Source organism: Mustelus asterias, chromosome 21 (genome assembly GCF_964213995.1).
Source record: "Mustelus asterias chromosome 21, sMusAst1.hap1.1, whole genome shotgun sequence".
NCBI lineage: Eukaryota > Metazoa > Chordata > Chondrichthyes > Carcharhiniformes > Triakidae > Mustelus > Mustelus asterias.
The window spans coordinates 63,328,837-63,351,557 of record NC_135821.1 but is presented as its reverse complement, the minus strand read 5'-3'; the positions used below and the strand labels follow the sequence as shown (position 1 = coordinate 63,351,557).

General features: G+C 47.9%; 1 protein-coding gene across 2 annotated transcripts in view; it reads left to right on the top strand.

The window, feature by feature from the left end:
- The window catches only part of LOC144509337 (uncharacterized), a 122,591-nt gene that overhangs the window by 42,457 nt on the left and 57,413 nt on the right, over window positions 1–22,721 (top strand). The window contains exons 3-4 of one of the 2 annotated variants that reach the window (XM_078238015.1): window positions 14,052–14,956; window positions 19,232–21,143. In XM_078238015.1, coding sequence (XP_078094141.1) covers window positions 14,052–14,956; window positions 19,232–21,143 — 2,817 coding nt within the window. Of the gene's footprint in view, window positions 1–14,051; window positions 14,957–19,228; window positions 21,144–22,721 lie in introns of both variants that reach the window. The other variant, XM_078238014.1, reaches the window with a different exon arrangement.

Genomic DNA, 22,721 nt, shown 5'->3' with positions numbered 1-22,721 from the left:
GCACGGGGGAGTTGGGGGGGGGGGAGGGTCCGCTGCCACTCTGCATGTGACTGGTGGGGAGGATGGGGAGCAGGGTCCCGCGATTGGTCTGGGTAGCGGCAGGGGGGGGGGCGGAATGGATAAGGGGGTCATGAATGTTGTGGGGGTGGGGCAATTTCTGTGGGGGCCAGGGGGAGGCATTATCCAGCCACGCCCACAAGCTTCTGCAGCGCGATTCAGAATCGTTGCTATTTTTGCAGGCATAGTGCGGATGGGAGCGCCAGAGAACGGGTCTAAAATTCGGATCTGAAACACTCCCAGTTTCAAGTCCGCCCAGCACTTAGAATCAAAATGGTAAAATAGGGCCGAGTGTCAGTGGGATATTCATATACTGAAGGCATCGCAGTATGCCCAATTCTGCAACAGTGACATTAGCAATTTGCATTTACATAACGTCGTCAGTGAGGTCAACTGTTGTGAGGCAGTTCAAAGGAGCATTTATTCAACAAAAATTGACACTGAACCACGCAGACGTTAGGGCAGGTGTCCAAAAACTTAGTGAAGGTGATAGGTTTTAAGGAGCAGTGGAGAGAGGGAATTCCAACTTTGAAGGGCCTGGGCAGCAGAAGCTGATTGGGTGGCAAGGTGGCACAGTGGTTAGCACTGCTGCCTCAAAGCGCCAGGGACCCGGGTTCGATTCCCAGCTTGGGTCACTGTCTGTGCGGAGTTTGCACATTCTCCCTGTGTCTGCGTGGGTTTCTTCCCACAGTCCGAAAGACATGCTCGTTAGGTGCATTGGCCATGCTAAATTCTCCCTCAGCGCACCCGAACAGGCACCGGAGTGTGGCAACTGGAGGATTTTCACAGTAACTTCACTGCAGCGTTAATGTAAGCCTACTTGTGACACTAATAAATAAAATAAAAATATACTTTGGAGTTTAGACGAGTGGGGGGTGACCTTATTCAAACATTTAAGATCCTGAGGGCGCTTGAGAGGGTAGATGGTGAGATGTTTTCACTTGTGGGAGAGTCTTGGACAAGGGGACATGGCGACAAGATAAAGGGCCAGTCATTTAAAACTGAGGTGCATTGAAATTTCTTTTCGCAGAAGGTGGTGAATCTCTGGAATTCTCTGTCCCAAAGGGTAGTGGAGGCAGGATCATTAGAAGTATTTAAAGTGGAGGTGGATAAATATTTGATAGATCAAGGAATGGAGGGCAATGGGGAAATGGCACAACAAAGGAGCTGAGACTGGCATTGATCAGCTCTGATCGTATTGAATGGTGGAGCAGACCTGAAGGGCCTGGTGGCCCACTCCTGCTTCTATTTCTTGTGTTCTTATGTACTCACACTTTGTCAAGAATGACTATTCCAGTCCCTGTGTTGGGTTTACAGAAATATCTGTCCAATTTGGCCGGCCTCGATGCCACCCACCTCTACCAGACATTCATGTAAAGTGAAGGGAATCAGGGATGTGCAAGAGGTCTGATTTGGAAGAGTGTGGGATCTTGGAGGGTTGTGGGACGGAAGGGGGATTTGAACGCACAATACATTGCCCGACCGGGTGGCGGTGACAGATGAATAGGACTTGGTGTGATCTGGGATAGGTGCAGCGGTGTTTAGGATGAGGGTGGAAAGTCGGAGGCCAGTTGAGAGAGCATTGGAATATCCTGTCCTTGCCCAACCTGTGCATTTAACAGCAGTAGCTGATAGCAAGTATGCGCGGTGACTGAACTGGAGACGACCCTGTCCTGTACTGTCGAACATTTTAAACAACTGGACAATCGTGGCGGGCTGCCTTTTGCTTTGAATAGGGCACTCTCCCTGCTGCTATGAATTCTGGGATAGCCTCACCTCCATTGCTGTGTCTAAATTTTTCCAATCTTCAGAAAGAGAAAACATTCCAAATTCAGCAGCTTGATTATTCAATTAAAAGGGGAGAAAGGAATGGAGAGTTGAAGAATCTATTAATCGCACTTGGCTGACCCCTGCAGCCCATGTTAATGATTTGTTTTGTTTCTGCTTTGACATCAGCTGCTTCACTGGAGTTATTCCACTCAGGATTTGTTCATTGGTGAAACTCAGCAGAGTAACCAAGTCAGCACAATGACAATCATAGAATCCCTACTGCATAGGAGGCCATTCAGTCTATCGACTCTGCACCAGGCACTATCCCTGTAACCCCACGTATTTACCCTGCTAATCTCCCTGACACTATTCAGCATGGCCAATCAACCTATCCCACACATCTTTGGAGTGTGGGAGGAAACCGGAGCACCCGGAGGAAACCCACGCAGACATGGGGAGATTGTGCAAACTCCACACAGACAGTCAACTGAGGCCAGAATTGAACCCAGGTCTCTGGTGCTGTGAGGCAGCAGAGCTAACCACTGTGCCACCGTGCCACCCCCAAATTCATAGGAGCACCTTGGGAATGATGAGCATTTTATGTAATGCCTTTCATGACCCCAGCAAATCCCAAAACAGTTGATGAAGCACTTTTGAAAGATAGGCACTGTTGTAATCTGTGCACTGAAATCACCCAACAGCAGTCAGGTGGCCTGTTTGTAAGATGTTGAGAGCAAATTATTATTCCAGGTCAGGAGGAGAGCTCTCCTGATCTTCAAATAGTTCCACAGAATCTTTACCATCTATCTGAAAGGGCAGATAGAACCTCGGTTTAACTTCTCACCTGAAAGGTGACACCTCTGACAGTGCAGTACGCTCACAAAACAGCACCAGCAGTGTCAATATGGACTATGTGCTCAAGTTTCTGGAGTGGGCTTTGAACCACTAAACCTCTGACCCACGGGATAGTGTGACCCACTGCGTCACAGCTGATATGGTTTTAAGAGTGAGGCAGCTAAATCGACGACTTAGCTCGCTTTCTGCTTGCTGTAGATAAAACAGTGCTTTGCGATGAGTAATGTATCTGTGATAACCCCCAGAACTTCCATGGAGAATCCTTAATCAACCTTCCTGTGGGGCTCGTGGAATAGGAGTTCCCGTGGTAACTAGCGATTGACTACCCAGGACCAACGCATCACCAGGGGGCTGCACAGTGGCACAGAGGTTAGCACTGCTGCCTCACAGTGCCAGGGACCTGGGTTCGATTGCCGGCTTGGGTCACCGTCTGTGTGGAGTCTGCACATTCTCCTCGTGTCTGTGTGGGTTTCCTCCGGGTGCTCCGGTTTCCTCCCACAGTCCAAAGATGTACAGGTTAGGTGGATTGGCCATGCTAAATTATCACTTAGTGTCAGGGGGACTAGCAGGATGAATAGATGGGGTTACGGGGATAGAGTCTGGGTGGGATCGTGGTCGGTGCAGACTCGATGGGCTGAATGTCCTCCTCCTGCACTGTAGGGTTTCTATGGTTCTGTGATTCCATGACGTGAGCCCTTGATACGCCGGACTCCAGAACTGTTCTGCAGAACAATCGTCCTGGACGGGATTCATGTACCACAGGGTTGTAGTTTAACATTATGATTTATAATACATGGTGGCACAGTGGTTAGCACTGCTGCCTCACAGAACCAGGGACCCAGGTTCGATTCCCAGCTTGGGTCACTGTCGGTGCGGAGTTTGCACGTTGCCTGTGTGGGTTTCTTCCGGGTGCTCCGGTTTCCTCCCACAGTCTGAAAAACATGCTGGTTCGGTGCATTGGTCATGCTAAATTCTCCCTCCGTGTACCCGAACAGGCGCCGGAGTGTGGCGACATGGGGATTTTCACAGAAACTTCATTGCTGTGTTAATGTCAGCCGACTTGCGACACTAATGAATAAACTTAAACTTTAAAAACATGCTGTTCCTTTCCAGGCAGCATCCTGAATTATTACAGAATTACTCCCGTACTCACAGCTACCCACTTTCCACCTTCTGTAAAGTTGAAGTCATCCGAAGCACTTTTCCTAAATCCCACACACATTATTCCAATGGAACTTTAATCTCAGGGTTCAAAATTGTGAAGGGTAAACAGGGAGAAAGAATGCATTGGCAGAAGGGGTGATAACCAGAGGACACAGATCTCAAGTGATTTGCAAAACAAGAGAGCCGGACAGTGTGGTGAGGATCATTGTTACCGTCAGTGAATTTTAATGATCTGGACTACACATGCCTGCAAAAGGAACCATGGAAATAAGTCAGCTGTAACTTTCAAAAGGGAAATACTGAAAGGGCAAGAAAAATTCAGGACCATGGATAAAGGCTAGGGGGAGTGGGATTAATTTGGATAGCTCTCCCTAAGAACCAGTCCAGACATGATGGGCCAAATGGCCGTCTGTGATTCTCTCTGCTGCCTTACCATGCTCATTAGCTCCACCTGGTGGCACTGATGGTTCATTAACTGAATCACTGAAGTGTCGGGAGCAAAACCATTCGTCTCTGAATAAATCAAATGTGATTTTTGTTACGTGGAATTTTCTTCTTTTTGACCATGAGTTTGACTCTTACCTGTGTCTTTTGGTTACGAACTCTCATGGAATAAAACAATAGAGAATGGAGGCCATTTGGCCCATCGTGCCTTTGCTGACTCTTTGAAAGACTATCTAATTAGCCCCACTTCACCGTCCTTTCCCTGTAATCCTGTGAGTCGTATATTTATCTGTTTCCTTTTTAAAGACTATGATATATTCTGCTGCCGCTGCTATTTCTTGTGGGACATCCAATGTCCAGACAATCTGATATGAAATGATCCTCCTAACATCCCTCCTTTACTTTTCATCAACGCCTATAAATTCATTCCAAACAGTTACCCACTCAGCAAGCAGTGAAAAAAATTTCTCTCTTACTAAGACCGTAAGACCATAAGACATAGCAGCAGAATTAGGCCACTCGGCCCATCGAGTCTGCTCTGCCATTCAATCATGGCTGATATTTTTCTCATCCCCATTCTCCTGCCTTTTCCCCATAACCCCTGATCCCCTAATTAATCAAGAACCTATTTATCTCTGTCTTAAAGACACTTGGCCTCCACGGCCTTCTGCAGCAGAGTTCCACAGATTCACCACTCTCTGGCTGAAGAAATTTCTCCTCATATCTGTTTTAAAAGATCGTCCCTTTAGTCTGAGGTTGTGCCCTCTGGTTCTAGTTTTTCCTACCAGTGGAAACATCCTCTCCACATCCACTCTATCCAGGCCTCGCAGTATCCTGTAAGTTTCAATAAGATCCCTCCTCATCCTTCTAAACTCCAACGAGTACAGACCCAGAGTCCTCAACCGTTCCTCATATGACAAGCTCTTCATTCCAGGAATCATTCTTGTGAACCTCCTCTGGACCCTTTCCAAAGCCAGCACATCCTACCCTTAGATGGGGTCTGACCAGAGCCTTATACAGCCTCAGAAGTACATCCCTGCTCTTGTGTTCTAACCCTCTCGACATGAATGCTAACATTGCATTTGCCTTCCGAACTGCCAACTGAACTTGCACGTTAACCCTAAGAGAATCTTGAACAAGGACTCCCAAGTCCCTTTGTGCTTTTGATTTCCTAAGCATTTCCCCATTTAGAAAATAGTCTATGCCTCCATTCCTCCTTCCAAAGGGCGTAACCTCACACTTTTCCACATTGTGTTCCATCTGCCACTTCTTTGCCCACTCTCCTAACCTGTCCAAGTCCTTCTGCAGCCCTCCTGCTTCCTCAAAATTACCTGTCCCTCTACATATCTTTGTATCATCTGCAAACTTGGCAACAGTGCCTTCAGTTCCTTCCTTCAAATTGTTAATATATATTGTGAAAAGTTGTGGTCCCAGCACCGATCCCTGAGGCACACCACTCGTCACCGGCTGCCATCCTGAGAAGGACCCCTTTACCCTCACTCTCTGCCTTCTGCCAGTCAGCCAATCCTCTATCCATGCCAGGATCTTACCCTTAACACCATGGGCTCTTAACTTATTTAACAGTCTCCTATGCGGCACCTTGTCCAGGGCCTTCTGAAAATCTAAATAAATCACGTCCTCTGGTTCTCCTTTATCGAACTTCCTTGTTACCTCTTCAAAGAACTCTAACAGATTTGTCAGACATGACCTCCCCTTGACAAAGCCATGCTGACTCATTCCTATTTTATCAGGCACTTCCAAGTACCCTGTGAGTTCCAAGTACTCTATCAAAATGCCTCAATTCTGATCATTATCTTATCACTTCATGCCTTTCTCTTGTTTAACAACAATAATTTATTCCTAATTCCTCTGGTTTCATAAATAAAACCTTGGATTATCTCTTTGAATTCATAGAATCGTCGAATCCCTACAGTGCAGAAGGAGGCCATTTGGCCCTTCGAGTCTGCACCGACCACAATCCCACCCAGGCCTTATTCCCATAACCCCACATATTTACCCTGCTAATCCTCCTGATACTAGGATCAATTTAGCATGGCCAGTTCACCTAAGATGAACAGAACTCCCACTCACCTGATGAAGGGGCAGCGCTCCGAAAGCTTGTGGCTTGTGCTACCATATAGATCTGTTGGACTTTAACCTGGTGTTGTGAGACTTCTTACAATCCACCTAACCTACACATTTTTGAATTCTTTCCTCTCATCCTGCTTTGGATGGAACTCTCCAACTGCTACCTAACTAGTGATCTGGGCCAGTTCAGCTTAACTCTCTGCGTCTCATTTTTAAAACCCATATTCTCATCAGCCTCTCTTTTATATTTTAATCAAACTGTTAATTGGAACAGTCCAGTTGTATTTAAGGGGAATTTGGATAAGCATATGAGGGAGAAAGGGTGAGATCATTAAGAGGGCAGGAGGAGGTTCTTGCGGAACAGCAGCATGGGCAAAGGGTCGAATGGCCTCCTCCTGTGCTGTAATTCACCTCTCCCACCCCTGAAGCAGCACAGTGGCACAGTGGTTAGCACCGCTGCCTCACAGCGCCAGGGACCTGGGTTTGATTCCTGGCTTGGTTCACTGTCTGTGCGGAGTCTGCACATTCTCCCCGTGTCTGCATGGGTTTCCTCTGGACGCTCCAATTTCCCCCCACAGTCTGAAAGACGTGCTGGTTAGATGCATTGGCCATGCTAAATTCTCCCCCAATGTCTCCGAACAGGCGCCGGAGCGACCAGGGGATTTTCACAGTAACTTCATTGCAGTGTTAATGTAAGCCTGCTTGTGACACTAATAAATAAACTAAACTTTAAAACATCCGTGTTCAGGGTTTCTCAGTCAGATTGCTCAACACAGAATTGCAAAGAATTTCCTGGAGACAAGTTGCTGACAGGTTGTACTAAATGCTAATGAAGGAGGGCAGATTGATCCATTTTTGCCTTGGGCAGCAGGTAGGTTTCAGCAGCTGATCTCTCTATTGAGAAAAATCAAGGTAATCTGGAAACACCTGCTTTGAGCCAGTCCCGGCTATACGGGCGTTAATCTCATTTTACCTCCCCCAAGTTATCACTCAGCTGAATTTTCCTTTCAGTACAGTTTTGAAATAGTTGACTAAGTGGAACCTGAAACATCAAAGTTTGCTGGCTGCTCCCAATGGGATCCAACGACTCAGGGCAGGTCTGACAGCTACAGTTTGGTTCCTGTGACATGAGACAGTGTCCACACCCACACCCACGCAAGGTGGAGGTTATGCTGAGAACTTTGCTGGAGTTTTTCTGAAATGATGCGTAAACTAATGAAAATCAAACCCTCAAACATCGCAGGTTACCGTACTTGAAGAACCAGCATGCAAAAAGAAGGCAATCCCTCCATGTGGCCAGAGCACAGCGAGAAGAACACCTGACATTTTCACTAGTGTCATGCATTGGGGAGGCGGTGGCGTAGTGAAATTGTCACTGGACTAGTAATTGAGAGACCCTGGGCAAGATCTGGGGACCCGGGTTCAAATCCCACCATGGCAGGTGGTGAAATATGAATTCGATAAAAACCTGGAATTAAAATGTCTACTGATGACCATGAAACCATTGCCGATTGTCGTAAAAACCCATCTGTCCTTTCGGGAAGGAAATCTGCAGTCCTTACCTGGTCTGGCCTACATGTGACTCCACATTCACAGGGGGCAGCACGGTGGCGTGAGGTGGCACGGTGGCACAGTGGTTATCACTGCTGCCTCACAGCGCCAAGGGACCCGTGTTCAATTCCAGGCTCGGGTGACTGTGTGGAGTTTGCACGTTCTGCCCGTGTCTGCGTGGGTTTCCTCCGGGTGCTCCAGTTTCCTCCCACAATCCAAAGGTGTGTGGGTTATCATAGAGTCATAGAAACCCTACAGTACAGAAAAGAAGCCATTTGGCCCATCGAGTCTGCACCGACCACAATCCCACCCAGGCCCTACCCCCATATCCCTACATATTTACCGACTAATCCGTCTAACCTACGCATCCCAGGACAATTTTTAGCATGGACAATCAACCTAAGGGCAATTTTTAGCATGGACAATCAACCTAACCCGCACATCTTTGGACTGTGGGAGGAAACTGGAGCACCCGGAGGAAACCCACACAGACACGAGGAGAATGTGCAAACTCCACACAGACAGTGACCCAAGCCGGGAATCGAACCCAGGTCCCTGGAGCTGTGAAGCAGCAGTACCAACCACTGTGCTACCATGCCACCCCACGTTAAGTGGATTGGCCATGCTAAATTACCCATTAGCGTCAGGGGAATAGAAGGTGAAATACGTGGGGTTGTGGGGATAGGGTCTGGATGGGATTGTGGTCGTTGCAGGCTCAATGGGCCGAATGGCCTCCTTCTGCACTGTAGGGATTCTATGAATGTGGCTGACTTTCAAATGCTCTGAAATGGAGGGCAATTAGGGATGGGTAATAAATGCTGGCCCAGCCAGTGACAACCCCGTCCTGTAAATGAATTATAAGAAAAGTGCACAGGTGAGAGTCAGAGAAGATTTGGTGTTCAGAATTGGATTGCGTTGACAATTTGTGAAGGCACAAAGGTTTGTGACAAAGGTTCTGTTACAATCTTTTTCATTTCTGTTTCATTTTATTCTCCTGCTCAGCAGTGATGCTCTCGCTTCTGATTCAGAAGGTTGTGGGTTGAAGTCACGTCAGGCGGGTGCTGATGAGCAACATTAAGCTCAACACCATCCAGCACCATCACCTCCAACATCCATTCCCTCCACCAGCGTGTGTACCATCTACAAGGCGCATTGCAGCAACTCACCATGGCTCCTTCGATAGCACCTTCCAAGCCCATGATTTCTGCCATCTAGAAGGACAAGGGCAGCAGATACATGGGAACGCCACCACCTGCAAGTTCCCCTCCAAGCCACTCATCATCCTGACTTGGGAATATGTTCCTTCACCGTCGCCGGGTCAAAATCATGGATCTCCATCCCTAACAGCACTGTGGGTGTACCTACACCATAAGGATTGCAGTGGTTCAAGAAGATGGCTCACCACCATCTTGAGGGCAATTAGGAATGGGCAATATGCTGGCCTAACCAATGACACTCATGTCCAGTGAAATCAAAGGTTTGAGCACATAATCTAGGTTGGCACTTCAGAGTTGGATTCAGGTAGGCCAGCATTGTGTTTAGTATGAAACACAAAACCTCCCAGGTAGATATCAAAGATTCCCTGACACGATTTGTAACCTAGCAGGAGAGTTCTTGGCAAAGTCCGAGCCAATGTTTATCCTTCAGATAACATGACTTTTTTAAAAATCATTAAAGCAAAGAAGGTTAATAGGAGATCTTTTTAAATTCAGTTTATGGGTTGTGGTTGTTGTTGCAAAGATTGGGTTTAATTGTTCATCCCTTATTGCCCTTGAGAAGGTGGTGGTGAGACACTGCAGTCCACCTTGGGTAGGTACACGTCTAGCGCTCTTTAGGAGAGAGTTCCAGGATTTTGACCCAGTGACAATGAAGAAACAGTAATATGGTTCCAAGTCAGGATGGTGAGTGGCTTCGATGTGTTGGTGCTCCCATACGCCTGCTGCCCCTGTCCTTCTAGGTATCAGAGGGTTGTGAGATTGGTCGTGTACTCTGTAGATGGTATACACTGCAAACACTAGTGGTGGAGAGATTGAATGTTTAATGTAGTGGATAGGTACCAAACAAGCCGGTTGGTTTGTCTTAGAGGGCTTCAAGTTTCTTGAATATTGGTGGAGCCCACTGATCCAGACAAGCCTCTACTTTCTCAGAAGACTAAGGAAATTTGGCATGTCAGCTACGATTCTCACCAACTTTTACAGATGCACCATAGAAAACATTCTTTCTGGTTGTATCACAGCTTGGTATGGCTCCTGCTCTGCCCAAGACCGCAAGGAACTACAAAAGGTCGTGAATGTAGCCCAATCCATCATGCAAACCAGCCTCCCATCCATTGACTCTGTCCACACTTCCCGCTGCCTCAGCAAAGCAGCCAGAATAATCAAGGACCCGACGCACCCCGGACATTCTCTCTTCCAACTTCTTCCATTGGGAAAAAGATAGAAAAGTCTGAGGTCACGTACTAACCGACTCAAGAACAGCTTCTTCCCTGCTGCCATCAGACTTCTGAAAGGACCTACCTCGCAATAAGTTAATCTTTCTCTACACTGTACTGTACTACTCTGACTGTAACACGACATTCAGCACCGTCTCGTTTCCTTCTCTATGAACTGTATGCTTTGTCTGTATAGCGTGGAAGAAACAATACTTTTCACTGTATACTAACACATGTGACAATAATAAATCAAATCCAATCAAATCAAAATTCCAGCACACCTCTGGCTTGTGTTATGTAGATGGACAGGCTTCGGGGAGTCAGGGGGTGGCTTGTTGCTGCAGAATTCCCAGTCTCTCTCCTGCTGTCATAGCCACAGTATTAGTATGGCTGGTGTGATACAAATAGCTCCCTTTCTATGAGAATGTGAAATAGCCTGTGGCAAATTTCTTAGTAAGGAGTCTAACAACACCAGGGTTAAAGTTCAACAGGTTTATTTGGTAGCAAATGCCACTCTTTCTTAAACAGCCTCATGATTTTCAGGCGGTTTATTCCTGAAAAGCAAAATGCTGGAAATCTGAAATAAAAACAGAAAACTCAGCGGATCTGGCAGCATCTGTGGAGAGAGAAATGGAGTTAATATTCCAGGTCCGTGACCTAATGAAAAGACCATCGACGTTTAACTCTGTTTCTCTCTTTGCTGATGCAGCCTGATCTGTTGAGTATTTCCAGCATTTTCTGTTTTAACATCTGATTATTTCTCTGCCTCCCAGTGGAAACATGGGAATACCCTGATACATGTCAAACCTAAAAATATTTAAAACACGCCAGCTAATTTCCTGAGTTGAGTTGCACTGCACCAGTTGCCCAAATGAGAAACTCTCATTTTCACTCTCTCACCCTCTCGCCAAAGCCCTGCGCGTTCGCTCACTTCAACTCACCGTCTAATTCCCTTTCGAAAGCTTCAGTTGAACTTACGTCCAGAACACACTCGCTGTGTGAAAATGTATTCTCCTCATATCATTATTGCTTCTGTTACTAATCACTTAAAATCTGTGCTTCCTCGTTCACAATCCTTTCACGAGTGGGAACACTTCCTCCCTATCGACTTCTCCAGACCCCTCATACTTTTGAATAACTTCCTGAAATCTCCTTCCAGTCTTCTCTTCTCCAAGGAAAATGGTCCTAACTTGTCCAAGCAACTTTCACAACTGAAGTTCCTCATCCCAGGAACTGTTCTCATGCACCCCCCTCCCCAGGTCTCCCCCCCCCCCCCTCCCCAGGTCTCCCCCCCTTCCCACCCCCACCCCCAGACGAGGTCTTCCCCTCCCCCCAACCTGATTCTCTCCGCAGTCTGGGTCTCTCCCCCCACCCGGCCTGGTTTTCTCCCTGAACCCTCCACCCGCCCTGGATGTTCCCTTGAATCACCGGGGCTTCCCCCGAATCTCTTGGTCTCCCCCGAATCCCCCGGCCCCAGTGGTACATTGACGATACACTCTGCTGCTACTGAGCATTGGTGGTGAAGGGAGTGAATGTTTGTTGATGGGCTGCCAATCATGTGGCCTGCTTTGTCCTGGATGGAACAGCACTCATCCTGGTGAGTGGAGAGTATTCCTTCATACTCCTGACTTGTGTCTTGGAGATGGTGGACAGGCTTTGGGGAGTCAGGAGGTGAGTGACTTGCCACAGCATTATGAGTCTTTGGCATATTTCGTAGCCACAGTATTATACGGCTAGTCCATTCAGTTTCTGGTCAATGGTAACCCCAGGATGTAATTGTGTTTGTTGCCCTGGTTCTGAATGTGTCTACAGGTGGAAGCAGTTTCCCCACTTCCACCCTAGCTACAGATAAATGAGCCCATGGACACATGGGTATGGAGCGTAAGTCACCCAAAAACCCTGAGGACCAATATGGATCTGTGCTCCTGGCCTAGATTAGCTGCTGGAACTTGGCTGCCTTACCCCCTGTAAGAAGGAGAAAGGCACCAGTATGGACCTCCCTATGTGCGAATACCTTTTGCTGTTTGTGGGTTCATTCCAAATGATGTGGAGATGCCGGCATTGGACTGGCGTAAACACAGTAAGAAGTTTAACAACACCAGGTTAAAGTCCAACAGGTTTATTTGGTAGCAAAAGCCACAAGCTTTCGGAGCAGTGCTCCGAAAGCTTGTGGCTTTTGCTACCAAATAAACCTGTTGGACTTTAACCTGGTGTTGTTAAACTTCTTACTTCATTCCAAATGCCAGGGCATCAGATCAGTCTCATAATGTACAATTAGTCTCATTCCCCTAGCCCAACAATAATTTGTGGCAGGGTGGCACAGTGGTTAGTACTGCTGCCTCACAGCGCCAGGGACCTGGGTTTGTGTCCAGCTTTGGATGACAGTATGTGCGGAATCTGCACGTTCTCCCCGTGTCCGCATGGGTTTCCTCCGGTTTCCTCCCACAGTCTGAAAGACGTGCTGGTTAGGTGCATTGGCCACGCCAAATTCTCCCTCTGTGTGTCCGAACAGGTGCCGGAGTGTGGCGACTAGGGGTTTTCACAGTAACTCCATTGCGGTGTTAATGTAAGCCTACTTGTGACACTAATAAAATAAACTTTAAACTTTTAAAATAAACTTTATATAGTACGCTTCTCACAGTCAAACATCCCCAAGTCACTTCACAGGAGCATAATCAAACAAACACTGGGCCACATTATATGTTGGAACAAGTGAGGAGGTAGGTCACCCCAGTAGAAGCAAAATGCTGCAGATACTGGAAATCTGAAATAAAAACAGAAAATGCTGGAAAAGCTCAACAGTTCTGGCAGCATCTGTGGAGAGAGAAACAGAGTTAACACTGAGCGGCATGGTGGTGCAGTGGTTAGCCCTGTTTCCTCACAGCGCCAGGGACCCGGGTTCGATTCCTGGCTTGGGTCACTGTCTGGATGGAGTCTGCACATTCTCCCCGTGTCTGCCTGGGTTTCCTCCGGGTGCTTCGGTTTCCTCCCACAGTCCAAAGATATGCGGGTTAAGTGGATTGGCCATGCTAAATTGCCCCTTAGTGTCGGGGGGACTAGCTAGGGTAAATGCATGGGGTTATGGGGATAGGGCCTGGGTGGGATTGATGTTGGTGCAGACTCGATGGGCCGATTGGCCTCCTTCTGCACTGTAGGGATTCTAAGATTGTGAGCCGGTTTTCAGAGCTCGAGATTAGAAGTATACTGACTTGGGGGGATGGTGGGGTGCGGGGGGTGGGAGGGGTGTAGGCAGAGGTTTCAGGGAGGGAATTCCTTGAGGCCCAGGCAACTGAAGGGATCGGCTGCCAAAACGTGAGGGGACGAAAACTGGGAAGTTGCAAGAGGTCAGAATTTGAAGTAGGGCAGAGATCTCTGAGGATTGTAGAGCTGGAAGAGGCAGGCTAGGGAGGAGAGAGGTCACGGAAGGGTTTGGACAGCAGGGAAAGGGGGGAGGGGCGTCGTTGGTGAACATAATGCTCCAAAAGTTGTGAATAGAGGGAGTGAAGTGGTTAACTGGGATAGTGACACACCTACAAAGGGATTGATCATTAACAAGTTGATTCTGACAGCTCCATTGACAATCAACAGGAAATTCACCACACTGAGACAGACTAATTACCTCCGCTGACAAAGCGTGCGAATTCTAACCCCACTTTTAATTCTCTTTATGTTTCTTTCTCTCTCTCTACAGAAACGTTATTTCAGCCTATCGGAGTCAGACCTGAGAAGCAGGGAGGGTGGTTTGGGTGCGTTTGGGGGTGAAGGTGGTGGCAGCCTCCTGGGTCCCTTCAATACCCTACCCGGCAAGGCAACAGCAAGGCGAGGCAAAGAGTCTGGGGCCAGGGCAGAGCAGAGAGACTATCCACACAGGTGGGCAGCCGGAGAGGGCGACAGTGGGTCAGGAGATGGTCGGCAGTGTCAGAAGCGGGTTTGGGACACTGACAGGCTCTCAGAGACCCACCCTGAAAGCAGTCAGTGTGACAACATTCCTGACAGCCCACACCAAACCAGTTCTCCAGTAATCTCTGCCGCAGAGCACAACCTCCCTGGCTGGGCTGAGGAAGTTTTAAATACTTGCTTAGCTAAAGTAAACACATCCCCACTGCCCACTGAAGACCACTTACAGCCAGCCACATCTCTCACTGCCCTGCAGAGTGAGGGGGGCAGCTGTGAACTGCCCCAGGTGCCAGGGAGGCAGCCCCAGGGTAAAAGAGCAAAGACTAAATACGACATTCTCATCACTCTGACCAAGGAGGGAGACTGTTGGGAAGGGGAAGGAGATGCGGGGGGGTTAGTCCCCAGTCAGACAGGAGTCCCAGAGAGAGCGGAATCCCACGAGGTGCCAATGGCACAGATACACCTCCAGGAAGAACCTGCCGGGTCAGTTCCCATTGGACGCGCTGAGGAATGTCAGAGGAATGTACTGGAGCCGCCTCTCGGGCGGTTCAGTCATCATTACATCAGCCTGGGCTACGGGAGGAGAGCGGAGAACTCCAAACATCCTGGGGGACACATCACAACTTCCCCAGTTCCCAGCCTGGGAGAGCCAGTCTTCAGCCGCTTCCTACAGAAACCCCCCAACATTCAGACTGAAAGGTGAGTGCTCCACACACACACACACACACACACACACACACACAGCCAGGTCAAACTCGACAACCCAGAACTATCATCTTTTAAATCAGTCTTTACTTTGGCTCTGTACTCTGGTAAATGTTTTACTCTGCTTCTGTCAGCCTAGTTCGAGAGTTTGGAGTGTTATTGATGCTACCATTTCTGTCTGTCTATCATCTTGCTCACTGCCACCTGACCTTTGTTACCGGGTGTGGAATCTGAGGCAGTATCAGTGTCACACAGAGCTCGCTGCTCATCGTCCTGACACCAGCACTGGGAGTGTACGCCGCAAACTCCAGTCACAGTAAACTCACAGAAACATACACCTGTCAGAGGGAGTTTCTGTTTCGTGTTAAAGAGAACCGTGTTCTGGAGGATGTCCCTGAGCATTTGATGAGTTGCTGAGTGTGTCTCGAAGTTGTTGCGTGGGTGTTTGAGGAAATAATAAATACTTAATGTCTCAGCTTGTGAGAGAGTTTTTTGGGGGGGGGGGGAGAAATGAGGGTCAATGTGTGAGTTTGAGGAGGGATTGAGGGTCAGTGTGAGGGGGGATTGAGGGTCAGTGCATGAGTTTGAGAGGGATTGCAGGTCAGTATGTGAGTTTAAGGGGGGATTGAGGGTCAGTGTGTGAGTTTGAGGGGGATTGAGGGTCAGTGTGTGAGTTTAAGGGGGGATTGAGGGTCAGTGTGTGAGTTTGAGGGGGATTGAGGGTCAGTGTGTGAGTTTAAGGGGGGATTGAGGGTCAGTGTGTGAGTTTGAGGGGGATTGAGGGTCAGTGTGTGAGTTTAAGGGGGGATTGAGGGTCAGTGTGTGAGTTTGAGGGGGGATTGAGGGTCAGTGTGTGAGTTTGAGGGGGATTGAGGGTCAGTGTGTGAGTTTGAGGGGGGATTGAGGGTCAGTGTGTGAGTTTGAGGGGAATTGAGGGTCAGTGTGTGAGTTTGAGGAGGGATTAAGAACATAAGAAATAGGAGCAGGAGTAGGCCATCTGGCCCTTCGAGCCTGCTCCGCCATTCAACAAGATCATGGCTGATCTGAAGCGAATCAGTTCCACTTACCCGCCTGCTCCCCATAACCCCTAATTCCCTTATCGATCAGAAAACTATCTACCCGTGATTTAAACATATTCAACGAGGAAGCCTCCACCACTTCAATGGGCAGAGAATTCCAGAGATTCACCACCCTCTGAGAGAAGAAGTTCCCCCTCAACTCTGTTCTGAACTGGCCCCCCCTTATTTTGAGGCTGTGCCCTCTAGTTCTGGTTTCCCTTCTAAGTGGAAAGAATCTCTCCACCTCTACCCTATCCAGCCCCTTCATTATCTTATATGTCTCTATAAGATCACCCCTCATCCTTCTAAACTCCAACGAGTACAGACCCAATCTGTTTAATCTCTCCTCATAAGCTACACCCCTCATCTCTGGTATCAACCTGGTGAACCTTCTCTGCACTCCCTCCAAGGCCAATATATCCTTTCGCAAATAAGGGGACCAAAACTGCACACAGTACTCCAGTTGCGGCCTCACCAGTGCCTTGTACAGTTGCAGCAAGACCTCCCTGCTTTTATATTCTATCCCCCTCGCGATAACGGCCAACATTCCATTCGCCTTCTTGAACTCCTGCTGCACCTGCAGACTGAGTTTTTGCGATTCGTGCACAAGGACCCCCAGGTCCCTCTGCACAGTCGCACGATGTAATTTTTCTCCATTTAAATAATATTCCAATTTACTATTATTTCTTCCAAAGTGGATAACCTCACATTTGCTAACGTTATATTCCATCTGCCAGATCCTCGCCCACTCGCTCAGCCTATCCAAATCTCTCTGCAGACTTTCCGCGTCCTCCACGCAATTCGCTTTCCCACTCACCTTCGTGTCATCAGCAAACTTGAATACCCTACATTCAGTCCCCTCCTCCAGATCATCTATGTAAATGGTAAACAATTGAGGCCCCAGCACCGATCCCTGCGGCACGCCACTGGTCACCAACTGCCAACCAGACAAGCACCCATTTATCCCAACTCTCTGCTTCCTGTTAGACAGCCAATCCCCAATCCACGCCAACACCTTACCCCTAACTCCGTGTACCCCAATCTTCTGCAACAACCTTTTGTGAGGCACCTTATCGAACGCCTTCTGGAAATCTAAAAACACCACATCCACCGGTTCCTCTCTGTCAACCGCACTAGTGACATCTCCATAAAAGTCCAGTAGATTCGTCAAACACGACTTTCCCTTCATGGATCCATGCTGCGTCTGCTTGATCGAACCATTCTTATTCAGGTGCTCTGTTATTTCCTCTTTAATAATGGACTCTAGCATCTTCCCAACTACGGACGTTAAGCTAACCGGCCTGTAGTTACCCGCCTTTTGTCTACTTCCTTTTTTAAACAGCGGCGTAACAGTAGCTGTTTTCCAGTCAGCCGGCACAACCCCAGAGTCCAGCGAATTTTGATAAATTACTACTAACGCATCTGCTATTACCTCAGCCATTTCTTTCAGTACCCTGGGATGCATTCCATCCGGGCCCGGGGACTTGTCTACCTTCAGTCCTATTAGTCTACCAAGCACCACCTCCTTAGTAACAGTAATTGTATTAAGGACCTCCCCTCCCACCAACTCTCGATCTCTAATATTCGGCAAACTATTTGTGTCTTCCACCGTGAAGACCGACACAAAGGACTTATTTAAAGTCTCAGCCATTTCCTCGTTTTCCACTATTAAATCCCCCCTCTCATCTTCCAAGGGTCCAACATTCACTCTAGCCACTCTATTCCTTTTTATATACTTGTAAAAACTTTTACTATCATTTTTTATATTTTGAGCTAGTTTAGTTTCATAATCTATCTTTCCTTTCTTAATTGCTTTCTTAGTCGTTCTTTGTTTTTCTTTAAAGCTTTCCCAATCCACTAATTCTCCACTATTTTTGGCCACTCTGTACGCATCTGATTTTATTTTAATACTCTCCTTTATTTCCTTCGTTTGATTCGTGATTTATTTCCTTTGATTGTCAGTGTGAGAGTTTGAGGAGGATTGAGGGTCAGTGTGAGAGTTTCAGGAGGGATTGAGGGTCAGTGTGTGGGTTTGAGGGGGATTGAGGGTCAGTGTGTGGGTTTGAGGGGGATTGAGGGTCAGTGTGAGAGTTTGAGGAGGGATTGAGGGTCAGTGTGTGAGTTTGAGGGGGGATTGAGGGTCAGTCTGAGGGTTTGAGGGGGATTGAGGGTCAGTGTGAGAGTTTATGGGGGGATTGAGGGTCAGTGTGTGAGTTTGAGGGGGATTGAGGGTCAGTGTGACAGTTTGAGGGGGGATTGAGGGTCAGTGTGTGAGTTTGAGGGGGGATTGAGGGTCGGTGTGTGAGTTTGAGGGGGATTGAAGGTCACTGTGACAGTTTGAGGGGGGATTGAGGGTCGGTGTGTGAGTTTGAGGAGGGATTGAGGGTCAGTCTGAGGGTTTGAGGGGGATTGAGGGTCAGTGTGAGAGTTTGAGGGGGATTGAGGGTCAGTGTGTGAGTTTGAGGGGGATTGAGGGTCAGTGTGAGAGTTTGAGGGGGATTGAGGGTCAGTGTGAGAGTTTGAGGGGGATTGAGGATCAGTGTGAGGGTTGAGGGGGATTGAGGGTCAGTGTGTGAGTTTGAGGGGGATTGAGGATCAGTGTGAGGGTTTGAGGGGGATTGAGGGTGAGTGTGTGAGTTTGAGGGGGATTGAGGGTCACTGTGTGAGTTTGAGGGGGATTGAGGGTCAGTGTGAGAGTTTGAGGGTGAGTGTGAGGGTTTGAGGGGGATTGAGGGTGAGTGTGTGAGTTTGAGGAGGGATTGAGGGTCAGTGTGAGAGTTTGAGGAGGGATTGAGGGTCTGTGTGAGAGTTTGAGGGGGATTGAGGGTCAGTGTGAGAGTTTGAGGGGGATTGAGGGTCAGTGTGAGGGTTTGAGGGGGATTGAGGGTGTGAAATGCTTTCGATTGAACTTACCTACCTTCATTTCACAATCCAGTTTCACCAACAGAGTCACGAATAAATTTACAATATCTAGTTTTGTATGCTCCACAAGTAGAAAGTTTCTTCACGAGTGAATTAGAGATCTACTATCAGACCTCTCCCCAACATTCTCCTTCCTATTGAAAAAAGCCCCAGCCTATTGACAATGTTCTTTCGATAAATGAAAGTGTTCTTTTTCTTTGAAGCATTGTACCTAGTTTGTTTGTGTCTGCAAGTTCTCTGCCACAGCACTTTCTCAAAGCACATTCCCAATTGTTTTGTTTCTCAGCAGAACAAGTCTGAATCCGGCGAGTTTTCCACTTCAGAAAGCGGGAGGCTTAGAAAGCAACCACGATAATACGAGAAAAGTGGGAGTTGTTAACTCTGGGACAATGAACATCAGCAGCCAAATAGGAGCTGAAGGTGCCACGTGGCTCTCCACACACATATCTTCTCAGATTGTAGCGAGTCCTGACTCCTCACACACCACAAACAGCACAATGCAGCAACAGAGTCAAGGAGGGTTCAGCGACACCAAGAACGGAATGTCAGAATCTCCAAATAGCTCCTTGCAGCTGAGCATTGCAGATTCGAGACACACAGTTTCTCAAATATCCAGTCCAGGTGAACGCAGTGTTGCAAACAGGAGTGATGGGCCCCTGTCAGGCAATCCTACACAGAATAGCACTGCAGAAAACATTGGCAGCCACAGCACCGTGAATTCACCTCTGCACGGCGGGAGAATTGGAAATGATTCATCGCAACAGCCGGGCAAAGTTTCTCAACTTGGTGGAGGCAATGTGTCGCAGAATGTGGATTCCTCTGGGCGTGTCCAGCTGATAAATACTCTTCATGGACAGAACCCTGACCAGAATGGTCTCGCGTTTGAAAACCGTCACTCTTCAGCCAGTGAGGAAAGCGTACCTGCAAAGGTGAAATTGGATCAAATTTCTGGATCACGGCTGGTTGGGACTCCTCCCTGGAATCCTGAAAATGGGTCCACTCTAAACACTCCAAAATACTCTTTGGATCTCTTCAAAGCAGACACCACTGAACAGCCTGCTTCCAATTCTGAAACTGCTCCTGTTCAAAATCCCACCGAGAGTCCCAAAGGTTTCCAGGCTGGAAGCTCCATTATCACCAATGCAGAGTTCCAAGAGCAGACATTCAGGAATACATCTGAGAAGACAGGACAAGAGGGAAGTGGTGAGCCCCAACCATCTGGAAGCCTTATTCTGCAGAAGGACTTGTCTACCCCTGACAGCTCCATCCAAAATCAGAGAGAGAATTGTCCCACAAATGTCTCGGACGACCCTGATGGTCTATTGGAAATAGATGGGTTTGTGGATGCCATTCGTAACTTGGAAAGTCCCATGCTCTTGAGTCGTAACAAAAGCGAGAGAAGCCAGAGGGCACATTCCATCTCCTCTCCTTTTTGCACCTTGCCTCCAATAGAAGAGGATCAAAGCACTCACAAGAATCCTCTACCTTTGTTGTCAAGCACTGAGACATCACAGCAGCTGTCGAGCACTCTGTCCCTCAGTGAGAGACCTTTGCCAAGCCTCCCCTCCCAGCCGGTTTCACCAGCCCCTCGAATAGATTTCTCAAATACCCAGAGAAGAGAAATTCTCACCCCTCTGGAGATGATGAAGATGCAGCTGGCGGATAAGCCCAGAATTGCTGTCCAACGTGCTTCAGCAGAGAGCAGCATCGTCTTCCAATCGAGTCTTCAAGGAAAGTCCAAGCTAGAGTTCAACACAAATTCAACAAACAAAGATTCAGAGAGTAGGTGGTCTCGACTTAACAACAGCCTGTTGTACTCCAATTATAAAAAACCCTCTGAATCTTTCTCCACCAGGTCATTGGATCGTCACCTGAAATCAACACCTGCGAGTCCAGTAAGTCCATCAACCATGTCGCCAAATCTTATGTACAGAAGTTTGTCCCTTGAGGATGCTGGCAGAACAACGATGGCCACTGACCTGCTCCCAACGTCAACTTTCCTTGCTGGCATGTTTGAAGGGGATTCAATGGATGGCAGAAGGCCCAGTTTGCACTCCAGCATCTCGGACAGGCTGATGACTGGCTCTAATCTTTCAGATAGTGGCAGGAAATTTCGCAGAATCTCCTTACCTTCGAATTTAGAGCAGAGTACAATCGCCAATGAGAAACCAAGAAGGATCACGGCTTTTCCAGATGCACTGGTGAGCAGAATGTTTACACTTTCTTCCCCCTCCCCCCTCCTTTTTTATTCCCGACAATTCCCATTCCTGGTCACCATGCAGGGGTTCCATGCATTTTCCTAATAATCTGCCGACTCCCATTTCTAACCTTTACCACCCTCACATTTGTTGTGCCCTCTACTTTGATATCTTCAGCCATTTTTGATGTCAGTCCTTTGTGTCCATACCAAAATTACTCATGGATGTGGAGAACTGTCTGTGCGGAGTTTGCATGTTCTCCCCATGTCTGCGTTGGTATCCTCCGGGTACTCCGGTTTCCTCCCATAGTCCAAATATGTGCGGATTAGGTGGATTGGCCATGCTAAATTGACCCTTAGTGTCCCAAGATGTGTAGATTAGATGGATTAGCCATGGGAAGTGTGTGGAGTTGTGGGAATAGGGCGGGGGAAGAAGGCCTGGGTAAGATACTCTGTCAGAGAGTCAATGCAGACTCGATGGGCAGAATGGCCTTTTCTGCACTGTAGGGATTCTATGAACTAGGTCATAGCACATACTCTTAGGGCACACTGTTAGCTTTTATCGCTAACTCTGAAACAGCAACTTACTCATGCTTGACCCGATCCTTCTAGTCTGAATGCCTCAATACTGTTAATTGGATCCCATGCCATTGTATCAATAAATTGTATCTATTGGTAAGGTCAGTACTCACTGGGAGACTGGTCTGCCCACATTTGCCCTTGGTTTGCTATCAATCTTTAGTCAAAGAGGTGTATCAGGTGTCTGGGGAGCACCCCCTCCTTCAAAGAAGAAACAAAGCATATTACAAAGCGTCGCTAACTTTCGATGAATGTATTCCCTATAGTTGAATCACATGGCCTCCCATTGTTGATTAGCCCAATTCCACTCTCCTGCTCCGATACCGCCGTCCTTGTAGCTTCCTGGCTTCCCACACTGATTGAGAAGTGAATGGACTCTTTCTCTACCTGTTTGGATGATTCTCAACTTCAATCTAACAGCTCTTTTTCCCACCTCCGAGATTTTTGTATCTAGTAAATGAAAGTTTCAAAGAATGATGGGGAGGAAACACAGTTTTGTTAACAGTTTGATGATATTTCTTCAGGATCAGTAATCGACAGGTCAATCTCCAATTCTTGGAGACTTCAGTATAATCTTGGAGAACTAACGTTGATGCATTTCCTAGTTTGCAATCTTTTGGTGCAGTGACCCATAAAGACCAAGTTCCCGGCTCAGTGTATAGAATCATAGGATCCCTACACTGCAGAAGGAGGCTGTTCGGCCTATCATGCTTGCACCGACAACAATCCCACCTAGGCCCTATCCCTGTAACCCCATGTATTTACCCTGCTAATCCCCTGACACTAAGGAGCAATTTTGCATGGCCAATCAACCCAACCCGCACATCTTTGGAGTGTGGGAGGAAACCGGAGGAAACCCACACAGACACAGGGAGAATGTGCAAACTCTACACAGACAGTGACCGAGGCTGGAATTGAACCCGGCTCCCTGGCGCTGTGAGGCAGCAGTGCTAACCACTGTGCCAACGTACCTCCCGTGTTTGGGCTAATGTCAACCAATTGG